Genomic DNA, 20,723 nt, shown 5'->3' on the forward strand with positions numbered 1-20,723 from the left:
GGGCCTTTTCTAAAGCAAAGGGTTAGCAATTAGCTGCTCAATTAGTTCCACTGGTTGCCTATTAGCTCCAGAACCAAATTTAAAGGTCCATTATTTGATATTCAAAGCTCTATAGCTTAGCCCCTTCCTTCCACTTTACTTTGCCCCATGTTCTCTATGTTCTAACAATACCCGTCTACATGCTTTGCCCTGCCTGTTCTCATGCCTGAAATACTCCATCCTCTTGCTTCTTTCAACACTCAGCTCAAATCCCACCTAATACAAAAGGCCTTTTCCTAGTAGCTGGGGTACTAATGCCATCCCCTTCCAGACTGCCTTCCATCTATTCTGTATTTATCTTGTATTTAACTAGTTGTTTATACACTGTCTTCCCCATTTAGAAAGTAAGCTCCTTGAGAGCAGGGACTTTTTTCCCCCTTCTTTATATCCCTAGCACTTAAGCCAGTTCTTTGGCATATAGTTAAGTGTTTAATAAATGCTTGTTAACTGACTAGGGCCAGAACAACTAGTTTCAAGTTTGGGCTCCACTAATTAGTCACTGTGAAACTACGGAACAACAGATGCTTGTGCTATCTACCTCAAAGAGGAAGTTGTGGGGATCAAACAAAATAATGTGTGTTAAACGTTTTGTAGCCCCAAAAATAATTGCTGAAGAACACAGTCTGGTTATTGAAGTTTTCTGCTTGTTTATGTTCTGGATTCATGATAATTTAATTATTATTATTATTATTCAAGGATCTGATGAATAGCCTCATATACGTTTTAATTAAACGTGGGTCTCCAATGTAATGGTTTTTGGCAAAGTCAGCCAGGTTGAATCAGGACACCCTTTCAGAAAAACTCTAGACCTGAGCCCTCCAGACTTTTCCATGGGACTTCTTTGAGGAAGACTGCCCCCAGAGGTTGAACTCCCCTCAATTTCACATTTTTCCAAGCTAAGGTAAGATTTACCTTCCCCTCCCCCACAGTTAGGGAAGATTAACCTTTACCCATTTACCCATTCCCTTTAAGGAATGATGGGCTCTGGTAATAGTAAAATGCTGAAAGATTCCTCCTTAGATAAAATATCTTTTGGCATGAGAGCAGGGGAAGAGCATGCTAATAAACTGACATCCCCTTTAGGGAAATTCTTATTGGCCTAGAATTTCCCATATAGGAACGGAGAGGGTGACTAAAAGACAGAGCTATGAAATTATGCTAAAATATATAAAAAACCAAATGGGTCCCAAATTTGGCAGCAAATTAAAGCCTTTGTGATTAGACTTCGAATAAGACATAAGAAAGCTAGCAAGAATGTGTCTGTTTTATCATTTTGGCTGTGTTTTTGTGTCTTTTCAGAAAAATCTTTGTTTTGTGTTGCATTTAGTGTTGGGAGATTCTGCTACCTTGAAAGATATCTAAGGGGAAAATGAAGACAACCAGAAAGACTACTGAAAAGCTTCAGCTGAAGAGTTTAGTATGCTGGGGAAGATTAATGACCTTTCATACTTGAAGCACTACTCTAAATTTTCTATAATCTGGTGCTAAACTCTGTGCCCCAGTAAATAGGACTAACTCTAACTTTTGGTTTTCAGTGGGAGATTAGGTTAAAGAGGAAGGGAAAAAAAACAACCACCTGCAAGATACTTTCTCTCTCACCAGGATAGGACTAAAGAGATAAAGTCAGATAACAAAAGAAAGGAAAACTTTTTCCTGATTTTAATTAAAGAATGGAAAGGGTAATTTAAATTAGAGGGGTTCATGAAGAGGGGCTCTCAACCCCACTCCCACCATTACCTAGACCCAGACACTATTCTTGTAGGAATTTGTGGCATTATAAATGAGAGATTCCAAATTAAGGTACCAGCTAAAAACATCTTAGTCAATTTTAGAGGCTTGTAGATTGAGGAGAATGGTGAATAATCATGAAAGAGTTTGAAGATTAATCACTTTAAGATTGCAAGGGAGAACTCCTGAGACTTTGGGTAATTCTAGGAACTCACCCTCTTTTCTTTGCCCAATCTGATATGGCACTCAACAGAAACTTAACATATTTTAGTGAGTTTCGAAGTACCACTCTGTGGAATTTGTTTTAAGGAAAAATAAAAAATAAATTCTATGAAAGTTCCAAAGGTAAAAAACACTTAAATCACTTTCCCCCGAAGTTTTAAGTGTAATGAAGGAAGGCAGCTAATTTGAAAATAATTCCAGAGTGAAGAAAAAGAAGAGGTATGTGGTTTGCATGTTAAAATTTATTTGAAACTTTATAGCCCTTTCTTGTTAACCCTTTCTTGAATAAGAAATGAGAAAAGTTTGTTAAATCAGGGAAAAACTTAAAATGAATAAAATTTAATTAAAGAATGGAAAGGGTAATTTTTTTTTTTTTTTTTTTTTTTACATTATGAGATAGTTTATTTTTTCCGTTACATGTAAAGATAGTTCTCAACTTTTGTTTATACATGCTTTACAATTTCAGATTTTTCTCCCTCCCTCCCCTCCCTCCCCCCTCCCCTAGACAGCAGGTAATCTGATATAGGTTATATCTATATATATCTATACATATAGATATATATATACACACACATATATATACACATAATAACATTAATCCTATTTCTGCATTAATCCTGTTACAAGAGAAAGAATCAGAGCAGTGATGCAAAACCTCAAAATAGAAAAAAAAAAACAACAGCACCCAAAACAAAAGAAATAATATGGTTCAATCAGCATCTATACTCCACAGTTCTTTCTTTCTTTTTTTTCTTGGATTTGGAGATCCTCTTCTATCATGAGTTCCCTGGAACTCTTCTGTACCATTGCATTGGTGAGAAGAATATAGTCCATCACAGTAGGTCAACACTCAATGTTGATGATACTGTGTACAATGTTCTTCTGGTTCTGCTCATCTCACTCATCATCAGCTCACGTAAGACCCTCCAGGTTTCTCTGAACTCTTCCTGCTCATCATTTCTTACAGCACAATAGTATTCCATTGTATTCATATACCACAACTTGTCCAGCCATTCCCCAATTGATGGGCACCCCCTCAACTTCCAATTCCTTGCTACCACGTAAAGAGCAGCTATAAATATTTTTGTACATGTGGGTCCTGGAAAGGGTAATTTAAATTAGAGGGGTTCATGAAGAGGGACTCTCAACCCCACTCCCACCATTACCTAGACCCAGACACTATTCTTGAAAATTCACAGTGATGGTCAGGGGAAGGTGGCTTGGAACTAGGAATGTCTTTTTGCAAAACCTTAAGTAGAATATATAACAGAATCAATTATTTAGGTAAATTAGTCACCAAAAGACCAAAAGTCACCAAAGAATATTAGAAAGAAACCATGAAAAGAAAAAGAAAGAAGCTATGCATTTGTAAGCTCTAAGGAACCCAAAAAGGTAACAGTATTGCAATTAATCAGAGTTGTGTAAAAACTTTGTGCTAAATTACAAAGGAAAAACGCAATGAGTGAAGATTAGTTATTTAGATAGTTTGGCATATGTTTATGAAATACAGTACTCTGTCCCTGAAAGACAATTCCAGGGGTGTATTCTCCAGTCTTTAGAATCTCATGAGCTCCAAAGCAAGGGGATGGGAGTTCAAAGTTGTCGCTTGGTATCTCTCCCTATCTTTCACTTTGGATGGAAAAAAAAGCCTTGGGGAAAGAGGGTGGGGATAGGTTATGAATATGAAAGGAACTGGTTTAGCAATTTGGTTGATGTTTGAAAGAAAATAAAGTTTTAAAAAAATTTATGGAAAGCTAAAAGTGCTACCAAGAATCTTTGAAAAAGAGCTAATTGTTAACACTGGGCTTTAACTTTTTTTTTTTTTTTGGTGAGGCAATTGGGGTTAAGTGACTTGCCCAGGGTCACACAGCTAGTAAGTGTTAAGTGTCTGAGGCCGGATTTAAACTCAGGCACTCCTGAATTCGGGGCCGGTGCTTTATCCACTGCGCCACCTAGCCGCCCCTTGGGCTTTAAATTTTAAAGCACAAGTACCTAATAGCCCTGGAAAATTGAGATTTTGATTTTGTGGTTGTAACTCCAGATTCAATTTAGTTGAGATTTGTCCTATAACTAAGTTATGATGTGGTGAGATGTATTCTGCTATTAATTGTGGTATCAAATGCAAAAAAAAAAAAAGTTGGGAAAATGCAAGAAAACCTAAATAACACTTTGGTCTCAGAAATCTATTAGCTGTGTGATCTTTAAAAAAAGTTATCTTTATTTACCCCAGTTTCCTGATCTATAAAGAGAAAAATAATAATGGTACCCACCTCCTAGGATTGTTTGATATCCTCCTAGTATACCAAATGATAAAATGATTGTGAAGTGCTTAACTGTGTTTGGCATATGATAAGTGCTATATAAATGTTGACTATTGTCATTATTATTGTTATTATTATTTCTTAGTTGAATGACTCTATACCAGGTTTTAGATGTCATTATTATTTTTTTCCCTGGTTTTTTTTTTTTTTGGGTCAGGGCAATGGGGGTTAAGTGACTTGCCCAGGGTCACACACCTAGTGTCAAGTGTCTGAGGCTGGATTTGAACTCAGGTCCTCCTGAATCCAGGGTCAGTGCTTTATCCACTGCACCACCTAGCTGCCCCCAGATGTCATTATTATTAAATGCCAAAAGTAATAAAATGAATGATTTTTTAATATAGGATAATCTGGAAATTTATTTAGCTGAATTAACATCATCTGACTAGTAATAAATTTCATGTTTTAAATATATGATATTGCATCAGAAATATTGTGAGAAACCACTGTATCAAATAACTTCTCTTTTAGTCTGGATGCTGTTAGCTTACAAATATGATTAAAAAGAATGTGATTAAAAAGATATTTGAGGGGGCGGCTAGGTGGCGCAGTGGATAAAGCACCGGCCCTGGATTCAGGAGTACCTGAGTTCAAATCCAGCCTCAGACACTTGACACTTACCAGCTGTGTGACCCTGGGCAAGTCACTTAACCCCCATTGCCCCGCAAAAAAAAAAAAAAGATATTTGAAAACTATTCAACTTAATGGGATATATTTGGTTTTAAATGGATGATGATGATGATTTGCTATTTGGGGGAAAAGTTATGCAGTCCCTTTAACACTTGTTTATTTGTGAGGACCCTTGAAACTTTGTATTCAGCCATGGTCATAAGAGTTTATCACCCCTACTGTCTCCAAGTGGCAAAATATAAAATACTGAGGTCTGAGAAGCCAGAAACAAGAAATAGGATCCTCTCTCCCATTCCTTGTTGAAAGAAGGGAATATACAAGTTTACTACAATAAATTGTGAGATTTCATTTGAAAATTTCTGGCTATCACTTTTAAAAATTATGAAAATACATAGGGTGGTTTAAAGATGTAACTTCAATACATTAATATGAATCTATTATCAGGTATTTGCTTAATTTATAAGTAAAGGTTAAATGACATGTAACTGTTAGGGAAACATGAGGAAATTAATATTATTCAAGCCTTAAGATCTGATTAGTGAAATTTTGCTATTTGAGGTAAAAACTCTTGGGACTTTAATAGTTTTGCGTTTTGATTACAGAGATAGTTGTATGAATTGTCATATAGAAAGTGGCATGTGCTATAGTCTGAAAACTGGCATACGTAGATGTCTTTCTCAGGGAAAAGTCGAGGGAATAACTTTGGTATGTCCTAGGGGTAGGGTCCTCTTGACTCAGTTTCTCCATTATGCTATTTCCTTTCTTTTTTTTTTTCTTTTTTTTTTTTTTTTTACGGGGCAATGGGGGTTAAGTGACTTGCCCAGGGTCACACAGCCAGTAAGTGTCAAATGTCTGAGGCTGGATTTGAACTCAGGTACTCCTGAATCCAGGGCCGGTGCTTTATCCACTGCGCCACCTAGCCGCCCCCTGCTATTTCCTTTCTGAACAGGCAATTTCCTGATTAATCCTGAGCCTGGATTTTGATACCCTGTGAATAATGTAGAGCTTTACTACATGATATAGCTCATGCCTGGAATCAAACAGAACTGAGAATTTTTTCTTCCTGTCATGAAAAACTATGTCCTTCCTTTTCCTTTCATTGCAAATTTCTATAATTAGGGCATATGAGCAGTGAAGTTTTGTAAGTGACATACCTATTAATTAATAAATTGATACTGGAACATCTCTGAGTTACTAAAATAGGATATAAGTATGAAAAATCTTGTAATTTGTTAGACAAAGATATAATGTAGAAGTTTTCTAATTCAGTGGAATAGTAATTTTTGAGAAAGCAGCAGGATTAGACTATTTTAAGAAATATATGTTATATACACACACAAACGTGTGCGTGTGTTTGTGTGTGTGTATAACTGATTTCCAAATATATCTAGTATGGAGAGTAAGGCTTTGATAATATTTTAGTAATAAATTCTCAAAATTGGATTAAGGATTTTACATATAAAATTGCAATGATTATTGTAAAGAAAGTGAAATTATTTTCCCATTTTAAAGTATCTGATAATTTTAAAAGACAGAAGGATTCATTTTACAAGTTAGACCATCATGAATTTATTAGATTTTTATACCAGGTACAGGGTTTAGGTAAAGAGAAAAACAGCAAGTGATATGTAAAAAATGGAAATTTTCTAAAGTCTCAGGTAAATTATAGAGTTCTAATTTGATGTTTTTATAGCTCTGTTGTTAATAGGATTAGCTCCATAAGGCTTGAACTGGTTTTCACCACATTAGAAAACCAAATTTAAGAGACTGTACTAAATTGTACTGAGTCTTGTTACTGGCAGGTTTTAGCAGAATTACTTAGGAATCTCTACAAGTAATTTGTAACTAGGGAAGCAAAGCCCCCTTCAGAGCTGCCCTGAGAATAAGACCTATTCCAGAATGTCCAAGAGAAGATTTTTTCCAGGGACCAGACAATTACATGGGACATTTGGGACTCAAGAGAAAATGTGCTGATTATATGGATGTTGGGAATAGCTTACTAATATAAAAGGAGATGATGTTATTTAATATCAATGATCTTCACTGTACTGCTTTTGCCTTTTGTTTCACAGTGTTTATGCTGAGTTTTCTTGGTTACCTTGGTGACATGTAAATCTCCCCTCTCAAAATCAGTTCATTGTGAACCCTTTAAAGTAATTTGATCTGTAGCTTGACTTACATAATTCTGATTATGAATATACAAAAAACCTTGTAGATTTAGCTTTTAGATAAGTGATCCATGGGGGAGTAGGCTGGCTTCTCTCCCATGCAGCAAAGTGGGGAACTGAAAAAACTGTGGGAATTGAGTGAACCACACTGACTCCATCTTGCAACTCAATTCTGGATCTAATTCAGTTCCCCTTTTATGCAATCATGGGTCTAGTTCAATTTCTATCTTGTAAGAAAACTTTATTCAATTATGGGAATTGTGAAAAAACATTATTGCATTTTTAAAATTTAGCCCTGCATGGTTGGGAAGCTAGACTACTTCTACCTGTTGCTTAGAGACCCTTAACTAAGGACCTGAGGTTATGCTGACCAGAAACCCAGTCAGATTCAAAGATTTATTCAAGGACTTTTCTCACAATTATACAGCTCAAGCAAACCATATGTCTTATCTAAAAACTAGCCTTGTATTGGTCAATCAGTTACTGTTTCCTTCTTCCTTTGATTGAATACAGACATTTGGGTATGTGTGAGACCTCTTTTTCTAATTTCAGGAAATTATACCGATTCATTTTCCCCCTTCCAGCTTGGAAAGCCCCTACTCTTGAATCCTGGTTTATATTCTATTTTCTTTTAATGCACAAAAATATGTTTCCTCTTGTATTTGGGGTCCTAGGCAAAGCTGAGGAGGCCTGACCCTTATTGATGGTGCAATTAGCATGCACTGATTAATAAATCAATATGCTCAGAAGCTCAAACCTTTGTTTCCTCAGTGATTTCAGATTTCACCCACCACACCAACTTCAATCCTTTACTAACAGTAACTGTCTAAATCATTTATTCTTACTGAGTGGCCATCATCAATAAATATTTGTTTACTGTGGGCATACCAAAAAAAAAAAATCTTCCCCCTAAAGATTTATACAACTGACAATCTCAGTACTCTCACTTCTCAATGCTAATGGAAGAAAAAGCAGGTACCATGAAAACCAATGTGAGACCTAGATATTTCCTTGATAACTCTTGTTAGAGGTACCACTTTCCCATCTGGGCCACTTCCATTTTCAATGCTTTCCTTGTCTACTCCACAATAATAAGAAGGCCCACAATTTGCCAGTACACACAACAGGTAACAGATATTAGGAAGGAAAGGGCTATTGGGAAAGAAGCCTAAGTATGTGGGCTCATGGGGGAGGTCCCACAACTTCCCTAAGGTTAACTCAGGAAGCACTATTTCAATCTATAACCAAGAAGAACCAAGAGAGATTTACAAGTTTCCCGTTTTTTCAGAGGAGTCTTGGAGGGTCCACACTAAACAATATTGCTGAAAACTGTCTAGAGGTTTACATCTGTCCCTCCCTTCATGGTACAGCTTGGGTGCCTTCAGGAACAGATGCCTTGGAACCAGGCCACCCTTATCCATGTTCCTACCCTCACTCATTCACAGAAGTCGGTCCCTGCATGGAGTAGGGGTTCCCCATATCCCCATATCTCTACAGCCTTCCAAAAGTGTTGCTATTATACTCCAAGGGCCAACCAGGCTAAATACTGTCTTATGGGAAAAAATACCAGTGAATTCTAACTATTCTATTCTCTAGGGGAGATACAAGCAAGTAGTGAAGTAATCCCCAAAATGAGCAGCAGAAGGAAAAAAGGTCGAGGTGCATGGATTAATTACCTACCCTTTATTAACACAGTGTAAACTCTCTGAAAAAGGTGAAATTCCATAGCGAAAACTTTCTATTCCCATTTGCAACTAATTTTGTGGAAATTGAGCAAGTACTATATCTGTTTGTTCCTAAGTAGCTAGTAATTCTAATTTTAATATATATATTTTAAAGTTATAGTAAAATATTTTAAGATCTGAGAAAGATTGTAGTAAACATTCAAGAGATAATACTTTCAAAAATGTCATGTGATAGTTTAATACTTAAAATAGAACTCACTGCTTCCTCCCATCCGGTGCCAATAAAAAACTCCTTGGATCTTATATTTTGCTCTTGCTCAAGTATATTGTCACTTATCTCAAGAAGACAATAAACATGATTCTTTTCTCTTTTTTCATCTGGATTAGTACATTTGAGTTGGCTTTCTTCTGTCTTGTAAATTTCATTTCCATTTGATGAATCCATTTTATTTTTTTGACAGAAATTCATCATGGTTCCAATTTCTTAAAGGTTTTAGCCTGCAATTTGAAATATAGAACAAGTTTAATGTTTAATATTCAACATAGCTCCAAATTTTAATGTATTTGAGATGTAGACTAAACACCAACTCCAGAAGATGGATCCAATGGCCAAATACTAATGTTAATGGAAGAAGACTGGTATTACAACTACAAATTCAATTTGGCTTAAAGACAGATGATAGCTTCTTGTCATACCTGGTAGTTCAATACTGAAGATATCTCCAAAAGCATTGTATATGAAGTATATGTAGTTCTATACATATCTTAGCACTTATGTGCAATAACAGTTGGGAGAGAAAATACAGTTCGGACTCATCAGTTCTTTCCTTTGTCCTATCACCATCAGTCATCTGAACCTAACCAGTAGCAAAAATGGTCTAGAAAGACACTACCAAGAAATTCTCCATTTCTGGTTTAGGTACTAAGGCTAACCATTTGGACAACCTTGATTATACTCTAGGACATGCAATCAAACCAATAATTACCTTACATGTGTAAGGTTTAATCAAGGTGCAGGTAGGTGGCACAGTAGATAGAGCATAGGCCCTGGAGTCAGGAGGACCTGAGTTCAAATCTGGCCTCAGACACTTGACACTTACTAGTTGTATGACCCTTGGTAAGTTACTTAACCACGATTGCCCTCCATAAAGTAAAAAAAAGATTTTACCAGAATTTTAATAATAAAATAGAAAACATTTTGTTTTACCTTAGATGGTTCAAATATGTTCAGCAGCACTTAAATCTTTCCACATGTGACAGCAATGGAGATGAATGAAATCTGAAAAGGATATATTGTGGTTACAAGGGGACTAAGAACAAGAGGCAACTTTTTCATTGTAAAATGGGAAGTGATAAAAACCCAAGAAGGGACCCTGAAGCATAATCTGTTGAAACTTCCCCAAATGGGGAAAGCAGGTATACTCAGCTCCCTTTGTCCCTTGGAATCTATGAACTTCACTTACAGCTTCTCAACACTAAAGAATCCAACTTATAGCACTAATATTAATTTAAAAAGTTGGGGAGGAACTGAAGTTCCTAAAGACAAGTTTAAGGATAATGTAATAGAAAGAACATTGAAATAGCTAAGTAATTCACAACCCTTTTGAGTATCAGCATGAAAAAAGTCAGATTCCCTTCCACCATGACAGCAATGTATTGAGAAAAGAAATTTTTTAAAAGCAACTTTGGGGGCAGCTAGGTGGCGCAGTGGATAAAGCACTGGCTCTGGATTCAGGAGTACCTGAGTTCAAATCCAGCCTCAGACACTTGACACTAGCTGTGTGACCCCTGGCAAGTCACTTAACCCCCATTGCCCCGCAAAAAAAAAAAAAAAGCAACTTTGAATTAGACATTTTCACAAGAATTCAAATTTTATTCATCACAATTTCTACATACATTTAAAAATAGTTACTTAAAATAATATTTGAAAATAGTAATATGTGCAATATTTTATTCAATTTCTAGATTGTATAATCATATTTATTGATTGATTTGCTTATGAATTCATAGATTACTTAAAATAACTCCGGATTTGAAGTTGGAAACCAATTGACTAGGACTCTGGAGATCTGGTTTCTAGCTCTGGCTCTACCAGGACTATTAGCTTGAAAAAATCCTCTCTTCTCTAGGAGCCTCAGTTTCCTCATTTGAAAAAATGGAAATTATACTTTCACTGCCTATGCCCTAGAGTTGTTGTATGGAAAGTACTTTGTAAAATTCTGAGTGCTACAGAAATGGGGACTATTGTTAAGAATGTGGTTTCATTTACCATGCAATCCAAAGGAGGAGGAAAAAAAGGGTTTTAAAGTTTGCAAAACATTGTATATACCTAATGCCATTAGATTCTCATTACAACCCTGTGAGATAAGTGAACCCTGACTCCAAGTCCAGCATTCTATTATATCATAATCTCTCAGTAACTATAATAATTAAAAAACAAACCTAGAATACAGCAAACATTGAAAAGATCATTATGTAATTATAATTACCAATCTTTGTCCTAGAAAATATACTATGAAACTGACTTCTCTTCTTGGCAGAATAAGAAGTTTATACATTGTCAGACATGGACATTGTTATTAGCTGTTTTTGCTTAATTCGATCAACAAGCATTTATTAAGCACCTAGCAGGTATAAAATATGGTGTTAGGGGCGGGGGTACAGGAACAAATGTGAAACATTTCCTGCTGCATACAACATGTACAAATAAAATACATAAAAAATAGTTTGAGGATGGTGAGAGCAGGGGAAACAGCACTAGGCACCAAGGGGATTAGGAAAGGCTCCATGAAGATGGTGGTGCTTGAATTGATCCTTGAAGGAAACAAGGGAATCTAAGAGGCAAAGTTGAGACAAATGTTTGGAGAAAAGAAGATGAAACATCATGTGTGAAGAATAGCAAGAAGGGCAATTTGCCTAGACCACAAAGTGCATGAAGGGAGGTAATATATTTAATCTCTAAGGCAATAAGAAATCACTGAAATGTACTGAGTAGAAGGGTGACATGGCCATAACTATGCCTTAGGAAAATCAATTTGACAATGGTGTGGAGCATAGACTGGAGAAAGAAAATGAATTAACAAAGCATTCTTTAAAGGTAGCAATGACACTGCTAAACTTTTAGGGATTTAACTTTCTAAGGATTTACATTTATATCTAATTGAAAGTAGTGCAGTGGAATACCATGGATGAAGAACAGTAAGAAGGTCAGTCTGACTGGATCACAGAGTGCATGAAGGCAAATAATGTTTACTAGATCTGGAAAGGTAGCTTAGAGCCAGGTTGTGAAGGTCTTTAAATATCAAATAATTGCTTTTCTTTATTGCAAGGGAAGATTAAATTTGGGCATAGGTTTGGAGAAGGACTGGGTATATCCCAGAATTACTGTGATATGAAAACAAAGGTATCAATCCCCCAAGTGATAAATGGTCAAAGGATGTAAACAAGCAGTTTTCTAAGGAGGAAATCCAAACTATAAGATATCCATACAAAAAATGCTCCAAAGATCACTAATAATTAACAAAAGGCAAAAGCAATTGGTGGGGCAGAGGATAGAGCATTGATCCTGGAGTCAGGAGGACCTGAGTTCAAATCCAGCCTCAGATACTTACTAGCTGTGTAATCCTGGGCAAGCCACTTAATCCCAGTTCTCTCTCTCCCCCCCAAAAAAGGCAACTGGTGAGATTCCACCTCACTTCATCAGACTAGCAAAAGTGACAGAGGAAAATACAAATGTTGGAGGGGCTATAGTAAAACAGACATTGATGCACTGTTGGTGGAGCTATGAATTGGTCTAGACATTCAAGAAAACAAACTGAAACTATGCAAAAAAAAATTATTTAACTGTGCATATACCCTCTAACTAGTAATACTATTCCTAGGTCTATAGCCCAAAGAGATCAAAGAAAGGGGAAAAGGAACCATATGTACAAAAATGCTTACACAGCAGCTCTTTTTATGGTAGCAAGAAACTAGAAACTAAGGGGTGTTCATCAACTGGAGCATAGTTAAACAAATTATGTTATATAAATGTAAAGGAATATTATTGTGTTATAAGAAATTATGTAAGGCAAAAATGTCAAACTCAAATAGAAATAGGGGCCACTATCCATACATAAGGATCCTTGTGGGCTGTTTTACAATGTAATGTTATCTATGTTTTATTGTAATTTTACTTATTTTGTTGAATATTTCCCAATTATATTTTAATCTGGTTTGGGCTGTGGATTTGATACCTCTGATGTAAAGGACAATTTCAGAGGAACAATGAAAAGACTTGTATGAACTGATGTAAAGTAAAATAAGCAGAAATCAGGAGGAAAATTTACACAGTAACAACACTGTAAAGACAAAATTGAAAGATTTAAGAACTCTAATTAACACAATTCCAAGAAACCAGTAATGAAGCATACCTCCTAACAGAGGTGAATAGACATGGGGTAAAGTGAGAGACATGTATATTGTATATATGGCCAGTGTGGGGATTTGTTTAGCTTGATAATGAATATGCTTTAAGGGATTAAAAAAAATTTTTCCCTTTTTTTCTAGGGGATATGAGGGAGTAGGAGGGAGACAAAACAGATTTTTGCTCATTGAAAAAAATTTTAATTTTAAAAACATAGGAATCAATAAAACTTATTTTAAGTGATAATTTAGGAAAATTATTCCAATGGCAGTCTGGAGGATGGACTAGAAGGGAGAGAGATTGAAAACAAGAAGACCATCTTTAAGGTTGTTGCAGATATCCAGGAATGAGGAGATGAGGTCCAGGCCAATGGTGGTGGCAATGAGAATGAAAAGAAAAGAGTGACTCTGAAAAACATTTGCAGGATGAATCAAAATGACTTGGGAACAGTTTCTTTTTCTTTTCTTTTCTTTTTTTTTTTTTTTTTGTGTGTGTGTGAGTCAGTTGGGGTTAAATGACTTGCCCAGGGTCACACAGCTAATAAGTGTTAAGTGTCTCAGGCTGGATTTCAACTCAGGTCCTCCTGAATCCAGGGCCGGTGCTCTATCCACTGTGCCACCCAGCTGCCCCGGGAACAGTTTCAATAAAATGGATGAAGCAGAAGGAAAAGTCAAATATAATTCCAAGGTGTCTATACTAGGAAAATGATGTCTTTACTCCCACTTAACAGTTGGGAATGAGGGCTGTGTTGTTAGGAAATTGGTTTTTGTCCTTCATTCTCAGAGAGGATCATGACATTGGGGTGATGTCATGACTCTCTCCTCCAGAGTCATCTGGGTCTAGTGGCAAGATATTGAGGTTAAGTGACTTGTCCAGGGTCACACAGCTAGTAAGCATCTGGTTTGAGATTTGAGTTCAGATCCTCCCAACTTCAGGGCCAATGTTCCATCCACTGTACCACCTAGATGTTCCTGTTAGGAAATGGAGACTATGGGAACATGATGGTTTGGGCATTAAATGTATTAAGCTTGAGGTCACAGCAAACACGATAATATGATAGTATAACTAGAAATCAAAAGATTACTATCTTGGCTGAGAATATAATGTCACAAGAAGTACCTTGCACATGTCAGACACTAAGTAGTATTACTGAATTAACAAACGAATAACTTTTGCTCTTTGAATTAAAAAGGCAAAATGCTGATGAAGAACATAAGGCCTATATGATTTCAACTTGGAGAAAAGTTCACTAGTGAGGATTCACTGAATCTGAGGTTCCAAAGTGAGGAAAAAGCACAAGTGATTCTCAAGCCCTAATGTCACACACCCAACTGTGTCCAGTTAAGTCATATACCAATTCTTGTTCCATTTGTATCTTATCACAGGTTAATCTCCAGAGTGTAGTTTAAAAAAAAAGGCAGTAGTTTTGTAGTGAGAATACCTGTATTTGAAATTCAGGTTTGAGTTATTATTAGCATCTCGCTTTGGATTAACTTTTCTGAATCTCAGTGTGTTTTCTTTTTCTGTAAAATGCTTCCTTTTGAGCCCCCAAATTCTATGACCTTGCTTGCAAATGTGTAAGGATGATTGTAAAATGTGGTCATTGACTCTAGTGCACTGATGAAAATTAGAAAATTGTGTACTATAACTGCATAATGAGGCATATACTCTTAGATTTGTTCAATACATATTAGTTTTTCTTAACTGTATTTCTTTGTTACAAGAAAAGGTTTTGTGGATGTTGGTTCTGGAAAATGACAGCAATATTTAAATGAGCATCGATAAAAATTTTTCTTTTTAATGTCATAAAAGAAAATATTCTATATTGGCTTCTAAATATTTGTTCCTTCTCTGTTTCTATCTCTAAATGCTTGGTATTTAAATATACTGTTTAAGGCTAATATATTTTACTTTTGGTATCATCTAATCACCTGTTGATTATAATTTACTTAACTGCATAAAGAATGATTTGGAAATGCAGACAAGCAGAGGAGGAGAAGGTTTCTGTTTGAATTTATGACAATGCATTCCCCAACATCTCCATACCATGATGACTGCACTCCAGCCATCATCCTTAATTCAACTCCCCTTTATATCTTATCTTCCACCATTAGAATGTAAGCTCCGTGAGGATAGGGACTGTCTTGCTCACTTCTATTTGTATCCCCAGTGCTTGACTTTTGTTGTAATTTTTTTTTGAGAGGCAATGAGGGTTAAGTGACTTGCCCAGGGTCACACAGCTAGTAAGTGTTAAGTGTCTGAGGCCAACTTTGAACTCCAGTCCTTCTGAATCCAGGGCTGGTGCTTTATTCATTGCACCACCTAGCTGCCCCTCCCAGTGCTTGACTTTTACAATTCTGGGATTGACACATGGTAAGCACTTAATGAACTCTATGAATATATATGTATATGTGTATACATTTACATATGTGAATATACATATATGAATATATATGCATGCCAGGGATGGCATTCCAGGGTAAGGAGGGGTCACAGGCTCTAAACTGTCTACTCAGGGGGGGATGAGTTTAGAAGCAAGCAACAACTGTGTGAACAGACCACAAGAGCAGAATGGGGTCTTAGTTCCAACTTCTAGCACAGCCTGAAGCCTGCAGTTGAATAACCAAGGAAGAAATCCTAAACCTACATTTCTGTTACTCCGAAACATCAGAGCTTTCCAGCTAGCTAACAGTGGTCAAGTCCAACAGTAATCTACTGAAACTTCAAACAGACAAACCCATAGGCATATTGCTTAGACTCAAGCCCATGTCAGATACCTGCAGAGTTCAGACCAAGGGAGCAGTGATCAGACTTTGCTTTGGATCAGACTGCTTTGGGAACACTGAAAGCTTACAAGTCTTCAGCCTGAGCTGTCCCTGAAATCCTGGAATGTTGTTTGTCCTTTGTTCTTGAAGAGGAACGTGACTTCAGGGTGATGCCATGACTTGCAGTGAATTGAATTTAAGTGAGGGAGAGTTGTGCAAGGTCACCAACCTCACTCTCTCCTCCAGTGCCAACTGGGTCCAGTGGCAAGATATATATTAGGATGACTGGAGTTGGCCCTGGATGTTTAAGGCAATTGGGGTTAAGTGACTTGCCTAGGGTCACAGGACTAGTAAAGTATCTGAGGTGAGATGCGAACTCAGGTGCTCCCAACTTCAGGGTCAGTGCTCTATCTACTGTACCACCTAGCACAGTAGGGAGAGTACTGGCCCTAGAGTTACGAAGACATCTTCCTGAGTACAAATCTGGCCTCAGACACGTACTAGCTGTGTGACCCTGGGCAAGTCACTTAACACTATTTGCCTCAGTTTCCTCATCTGTTAAATGAGCAGGAGAAGGAAATGGTAAACAATTCTAGAAATCTTGGAATAACAAAGCAGTCAATTCTCTATGAAAATAGCAGCAGGAGCAGTCCACATATTTATTACCTCTTGAAGTATATAGAGATTGGCCCCAGAATAAAGTCTGAAGCATAAAGGCTGAAAGAATGAGCAAAAAACCAAACAGATTGTCACCATAAAAAACTATTATGGAAACAAGATGAATCTAGACAAAACCAGAAGAAAAGAATGGCTCCATAATATGTAGAAGCAAAGCCTCAAAAAAAAACCCATCTTGTATCAGGACATATGAAAAATGCAAACCATTAACAGAGGAAGAACTGATGGTATCTGGATACAGAATGAAGTATAATTTTTTTGTTAGCTCCTCTTTCTAAAGTTATTTTGTCTATTTTCTTTCACAACCTGACTAATGAGAAGATGTTTTGCATAACTGCGCATGTATGACATATTGAATTGCTTGATTTCATAGGGAAGGTCAAGGAGGGAGGGAAGAAGATTTAGAACACAAAGTTTTAAAAAATCAATGTGAAAAGTAATGATGAGCAGGTGGATTTCAGAGAAACCTGGAAGGACTTACATGAACTGATACTGATTGAGAGGAGCAGAACCAGGAGAACATTGTAAATAGTAACAGGAACATTGTGTGATGAACAGGTGATAAACTTGGCTCTTTTTAGCAATGCAGTGGTCCAAAACAATTTCAAAGAACTTCATGACAGAAAATGTTCTCAACATCCAGAGAAAAAAGAACTGTGGTTTATGAATGCAGATTGAACCATACTATTTCTGCTTTTGGGTTGGGTTTTTTTGTTGTTGTTTTTTTCCTTCTTTTTTGAGGTTTTTCCCTTGTGCTCTGATTCTTCTTTCATAATATGACTAATGCAGAAATATGTTTAATGTGATTGAACATATAGAGCCTATATCAGATTACTTTCTGTCTTGGGGAGGAGGGAGGGAAGGGAGGGGGGAAAAATTTGGAACTAAAAATCCTATGAGGGGCAGCTAGGTGGCGCAGTGGATAGAGCACCGGCCCTGGAGTCAGGAATACCTGAGTTCAAATCCGGCCTCAGACACTTAACACTTACTAGCTGTGTGACCCTGGGCAAGTCACTTAACCCCACTTGCCTCACTAATAAAAAAAAAAATCCTATGAAGGGGGTGGCTAGGTGGTGCAGTGGATAAAGCACTGGCTCTGGATTCAGGAGTACCTGAGTTCAAATCTGACCTCAGACACTTGACACGTAATAGCTGTGTGACCCCGGGCAAGTCACTTAACCCCCATTGCCCTGCCCCCCCAAAAAATCCTATGAAAACAAATGTTGAAAACTATCCTTATATGTAACTGGGAAATAATAAAATACTATTATAAAAAGAAAAAAAGAATTACTCTGAGGCATATGTTCACAGAAGGCTTAAATATAAAATTTTATCCAACAGCACTAAAGAAATGGGAATGATATTTAGATGATCTGTGATATCAAGATTCTAATTATCATATTCTAATTATCATATTCTCTATTTGATGTATTCTCTCCTTACATTAATATGTTCATTTATTTTCAGTTCCTATCAGGAATAAATCAAGTAGTACATAAAAAAAAAACACCTTGGACACAAATTAAATTAGAATTCCTGGGAGACATGAGGCAAGATTTTTTTTTAAAGTTAGAAATGTGTTCATAAAGGAAATAAGTGCTAGAGGAAAAAAATTGGAAAGAAAACAAGGAAGAAATAAATGAAATAGGAATAAATAGCTTGGCATAAGAAGTATAAAACCCTGCCAGATCAACAAATTTCCTGAAAATCAGAGTAAAGTAAATGAAAACTAATAACTTTGTAAGACAACAAAAAATATTAAAACAAAGTCAAGACTTAAAAGAGCAGAAAATTTAATGTATCTCGTAGCAAAAATAACTGACCTGGAAAACAGATCAAGGAGAGAAAATTTAAAGATCAGTGGACTCCCTGAAAGCCATGACTAAAGATAAATATATAAAAGCCTAGCCCTCATATTTCAAGAAACTGAAAGAAAATGCCCAGAGGCAAAGTAGAAATAAAATAATTCACTAATCACTCCAGAAAGAAGCCCCAAAATGAAAACTCCTGGGAACAATGTAGCCAAAATACAGAACTTCTGGGTCAAAGAAAAACACTATAAGGAGGCAGAAAGAAAGAATTCAAGTACCAAGGAGCCATAGTCAGGATCACACACGATTTAGCAGCCACCACAGTAAAGAAGCAGAAAGTTTGAAACACTATATTCCAGATGGCAAAGGAGATACATATATAGATGCTTAAAGCCAAGAGCAACTTACCCAGAAAAACTGACCATAATCCTAAGGGAGGAAAATATATTTCCAATGAAATAAGGGACTTCCAAGCATTCTTGATGAAAAGATCAGAGATATATAGAAACTTTGAAGTACAAACATAGGAATCAAGAGAAATATAAAAGCTTAAATATGAATGAACAATGATAAAACATTAAGTAGCTAAGTGGTACAGAACAAAGTGTGCTGGGCCTATAGTCAGGAAGACCTGAGTTCAAATCCAGCTCAGACACTTACTGCTATGTAACCCTGTGCATAACCTCTGTTTGCCTTAGTTTCCTCATCTGTAAAATGCAGACAATAATACCTACCTCCTTGGGTTGTTTTGAGTATCCAATCACGTAACTGTAAAATGCTTAGTACAGTCAGTGCCTGGCCCATAGTAAGTGCTATATAAATATTAATTATTATTAGCAATCATTAAAGGATTAAACAAGAGTAATCTCCTTAAATTCAAATATGGGGAAATGATACATGTGTTTCCTCTGAACCCTACAAAAAACAGGGTCCAGAGAGGAAGTCTAATTAGAGAAGGCCTAGGGGTGGTTCTATTATGTTTTGATCTAAAAAGAAGACTGGAAAGGGGAAAGGAAGAGGAATATGTTATGGATAAAAATGGAGAGGAAGGTTAAGGAAAATTCTCTCCCATAATCAGACTGTGCAAGTAGAAGATATCTTTTTAGGTTTAGTAGTTTTTTTAGTTTATCTTGGTGGTATGCTTGTAGTGTTTGGTTATACTGCTGCAATGGCTACTGAGGAGTACCCTGAAAGTTGGATTGGCAATTCGGTGGCATTGAGTATATTGTTGTTTGCGCTGGTAATAGAATTATTATGATATTTTATGTCCGGCAAAGTTGAATTAGTGACTGCAACTGATTTGCAGTCACTATACAAATAAGGGTAAAGGAGTGGGAGGTACAACTGAGACCTGAATGCAACTTTCATCTAAATTGGTCAAAGAGAGAAGAAATACACACACACATTGGAGGGAAATTGGAGAATGTACAAACCTTTCGTGAAGAATCGGAAAGTGAGGGGATACCCATAAATTGTGGAATAGTTGAACAAATTATGATAGAATATAATAGAATAATATTATCCTCTAAGAAATGATTATGGGGATAATTTTAAAGAAACCCAGGAAGGCCTATAAGAACTTATGGCTGAGTGAAATGAGAAGAATCAAGAGAACAATTTAGACAAAGACAAAAATGTTGTACAGTCAAACAACTTTAAAAGACTTAGAAATTCTGGTAAGCATAATGACCGACACCAATTACAGAGGACTAATCTATGAAATATGCTACCCATTTCCTGCTAGAAATGAAAGACTTAGAGGGCAAAATAAGATTTTTTTATTGGACACAGCCAATGTGGACATTTGTTTTGCTTGAATACACACACACACACACACACACACACATATATACGTATATTTATTATTCTTGAATAATATACATGTTGAATGATGTTTTATATCTACATATACTTTTATGCATATATGTATGTTTATATGTATGCATATTTATAACACAGGTTTTTCTTTCTCAACTTAGGGGAAGAGGATGAGAGGAAGAAAAGGCAGCTTCTTGTTGATTGAAAAGAAATTATCAAGGGGGTAGCTAGGTGGTATAGTGGATAAAGCACCAGGCCCTGGAGTCAGAAGGACCTGAGTTCAAATCTGGCCTCAGACACTTGACACTTACTAGCTGTGTGATCCTGGGCAAGTTACTTAACTCTCATTGCCTCACAAAAAAAAAAAAAAAAGATCAAAGTATATGAACAAACAGTTTTCTAATGAAGAAATCAAAACTATATATATGGGGGCAGCTAGGTGGCACAGTGGATAGA

General features: G+C 36.4%; 1 protein-coding gene across 1 annotated transcript in view; it reads right to left on the minus strand.

Moving 5' to 3' along the window:
- C2H16orf46 (chromosome 2 C16orf46 homolog) overlaps positions 1–20,723 on the minus strand; it is a 48,148-nt gene that overhangs the window by 21,068 nt on the left and 6,357 nt on the right. The window contains exons 2-3 of the mRNA XM_043986557.1: positions 9,998–10,069; positions 9,050–9,288 (exon numbers count right to left, since the gene is read on the minus strand). Coding sequence (XP_043842492.1) covers positions 9,050–9,262 — 213 coding nt within the window. The 5' untranslated portion in view covers positions 9,263–9,288; positions 9,998–10,069. The remainder of the gene's footprint in view (positions 1–9,049; positions 9,289–9,997; positions 10,070–20,723) is intronic.

The sequence above is a fragment of the Dromiciops gliroides genome, chromosome 2 (assembly GCF_019393635.1).
Source record: "Dromiciops gliroides isolate mDroGli1 chromosome 2, mDroGli1.pri, whole genome shotgun sequence".
NCBI classification, from domain to species: Eukaryota; Metazoa; Chordata; class Mammalia; order Microbiotheria; family Microbiotheriidae; genus Dromiciops; species Dromiciops gliroides.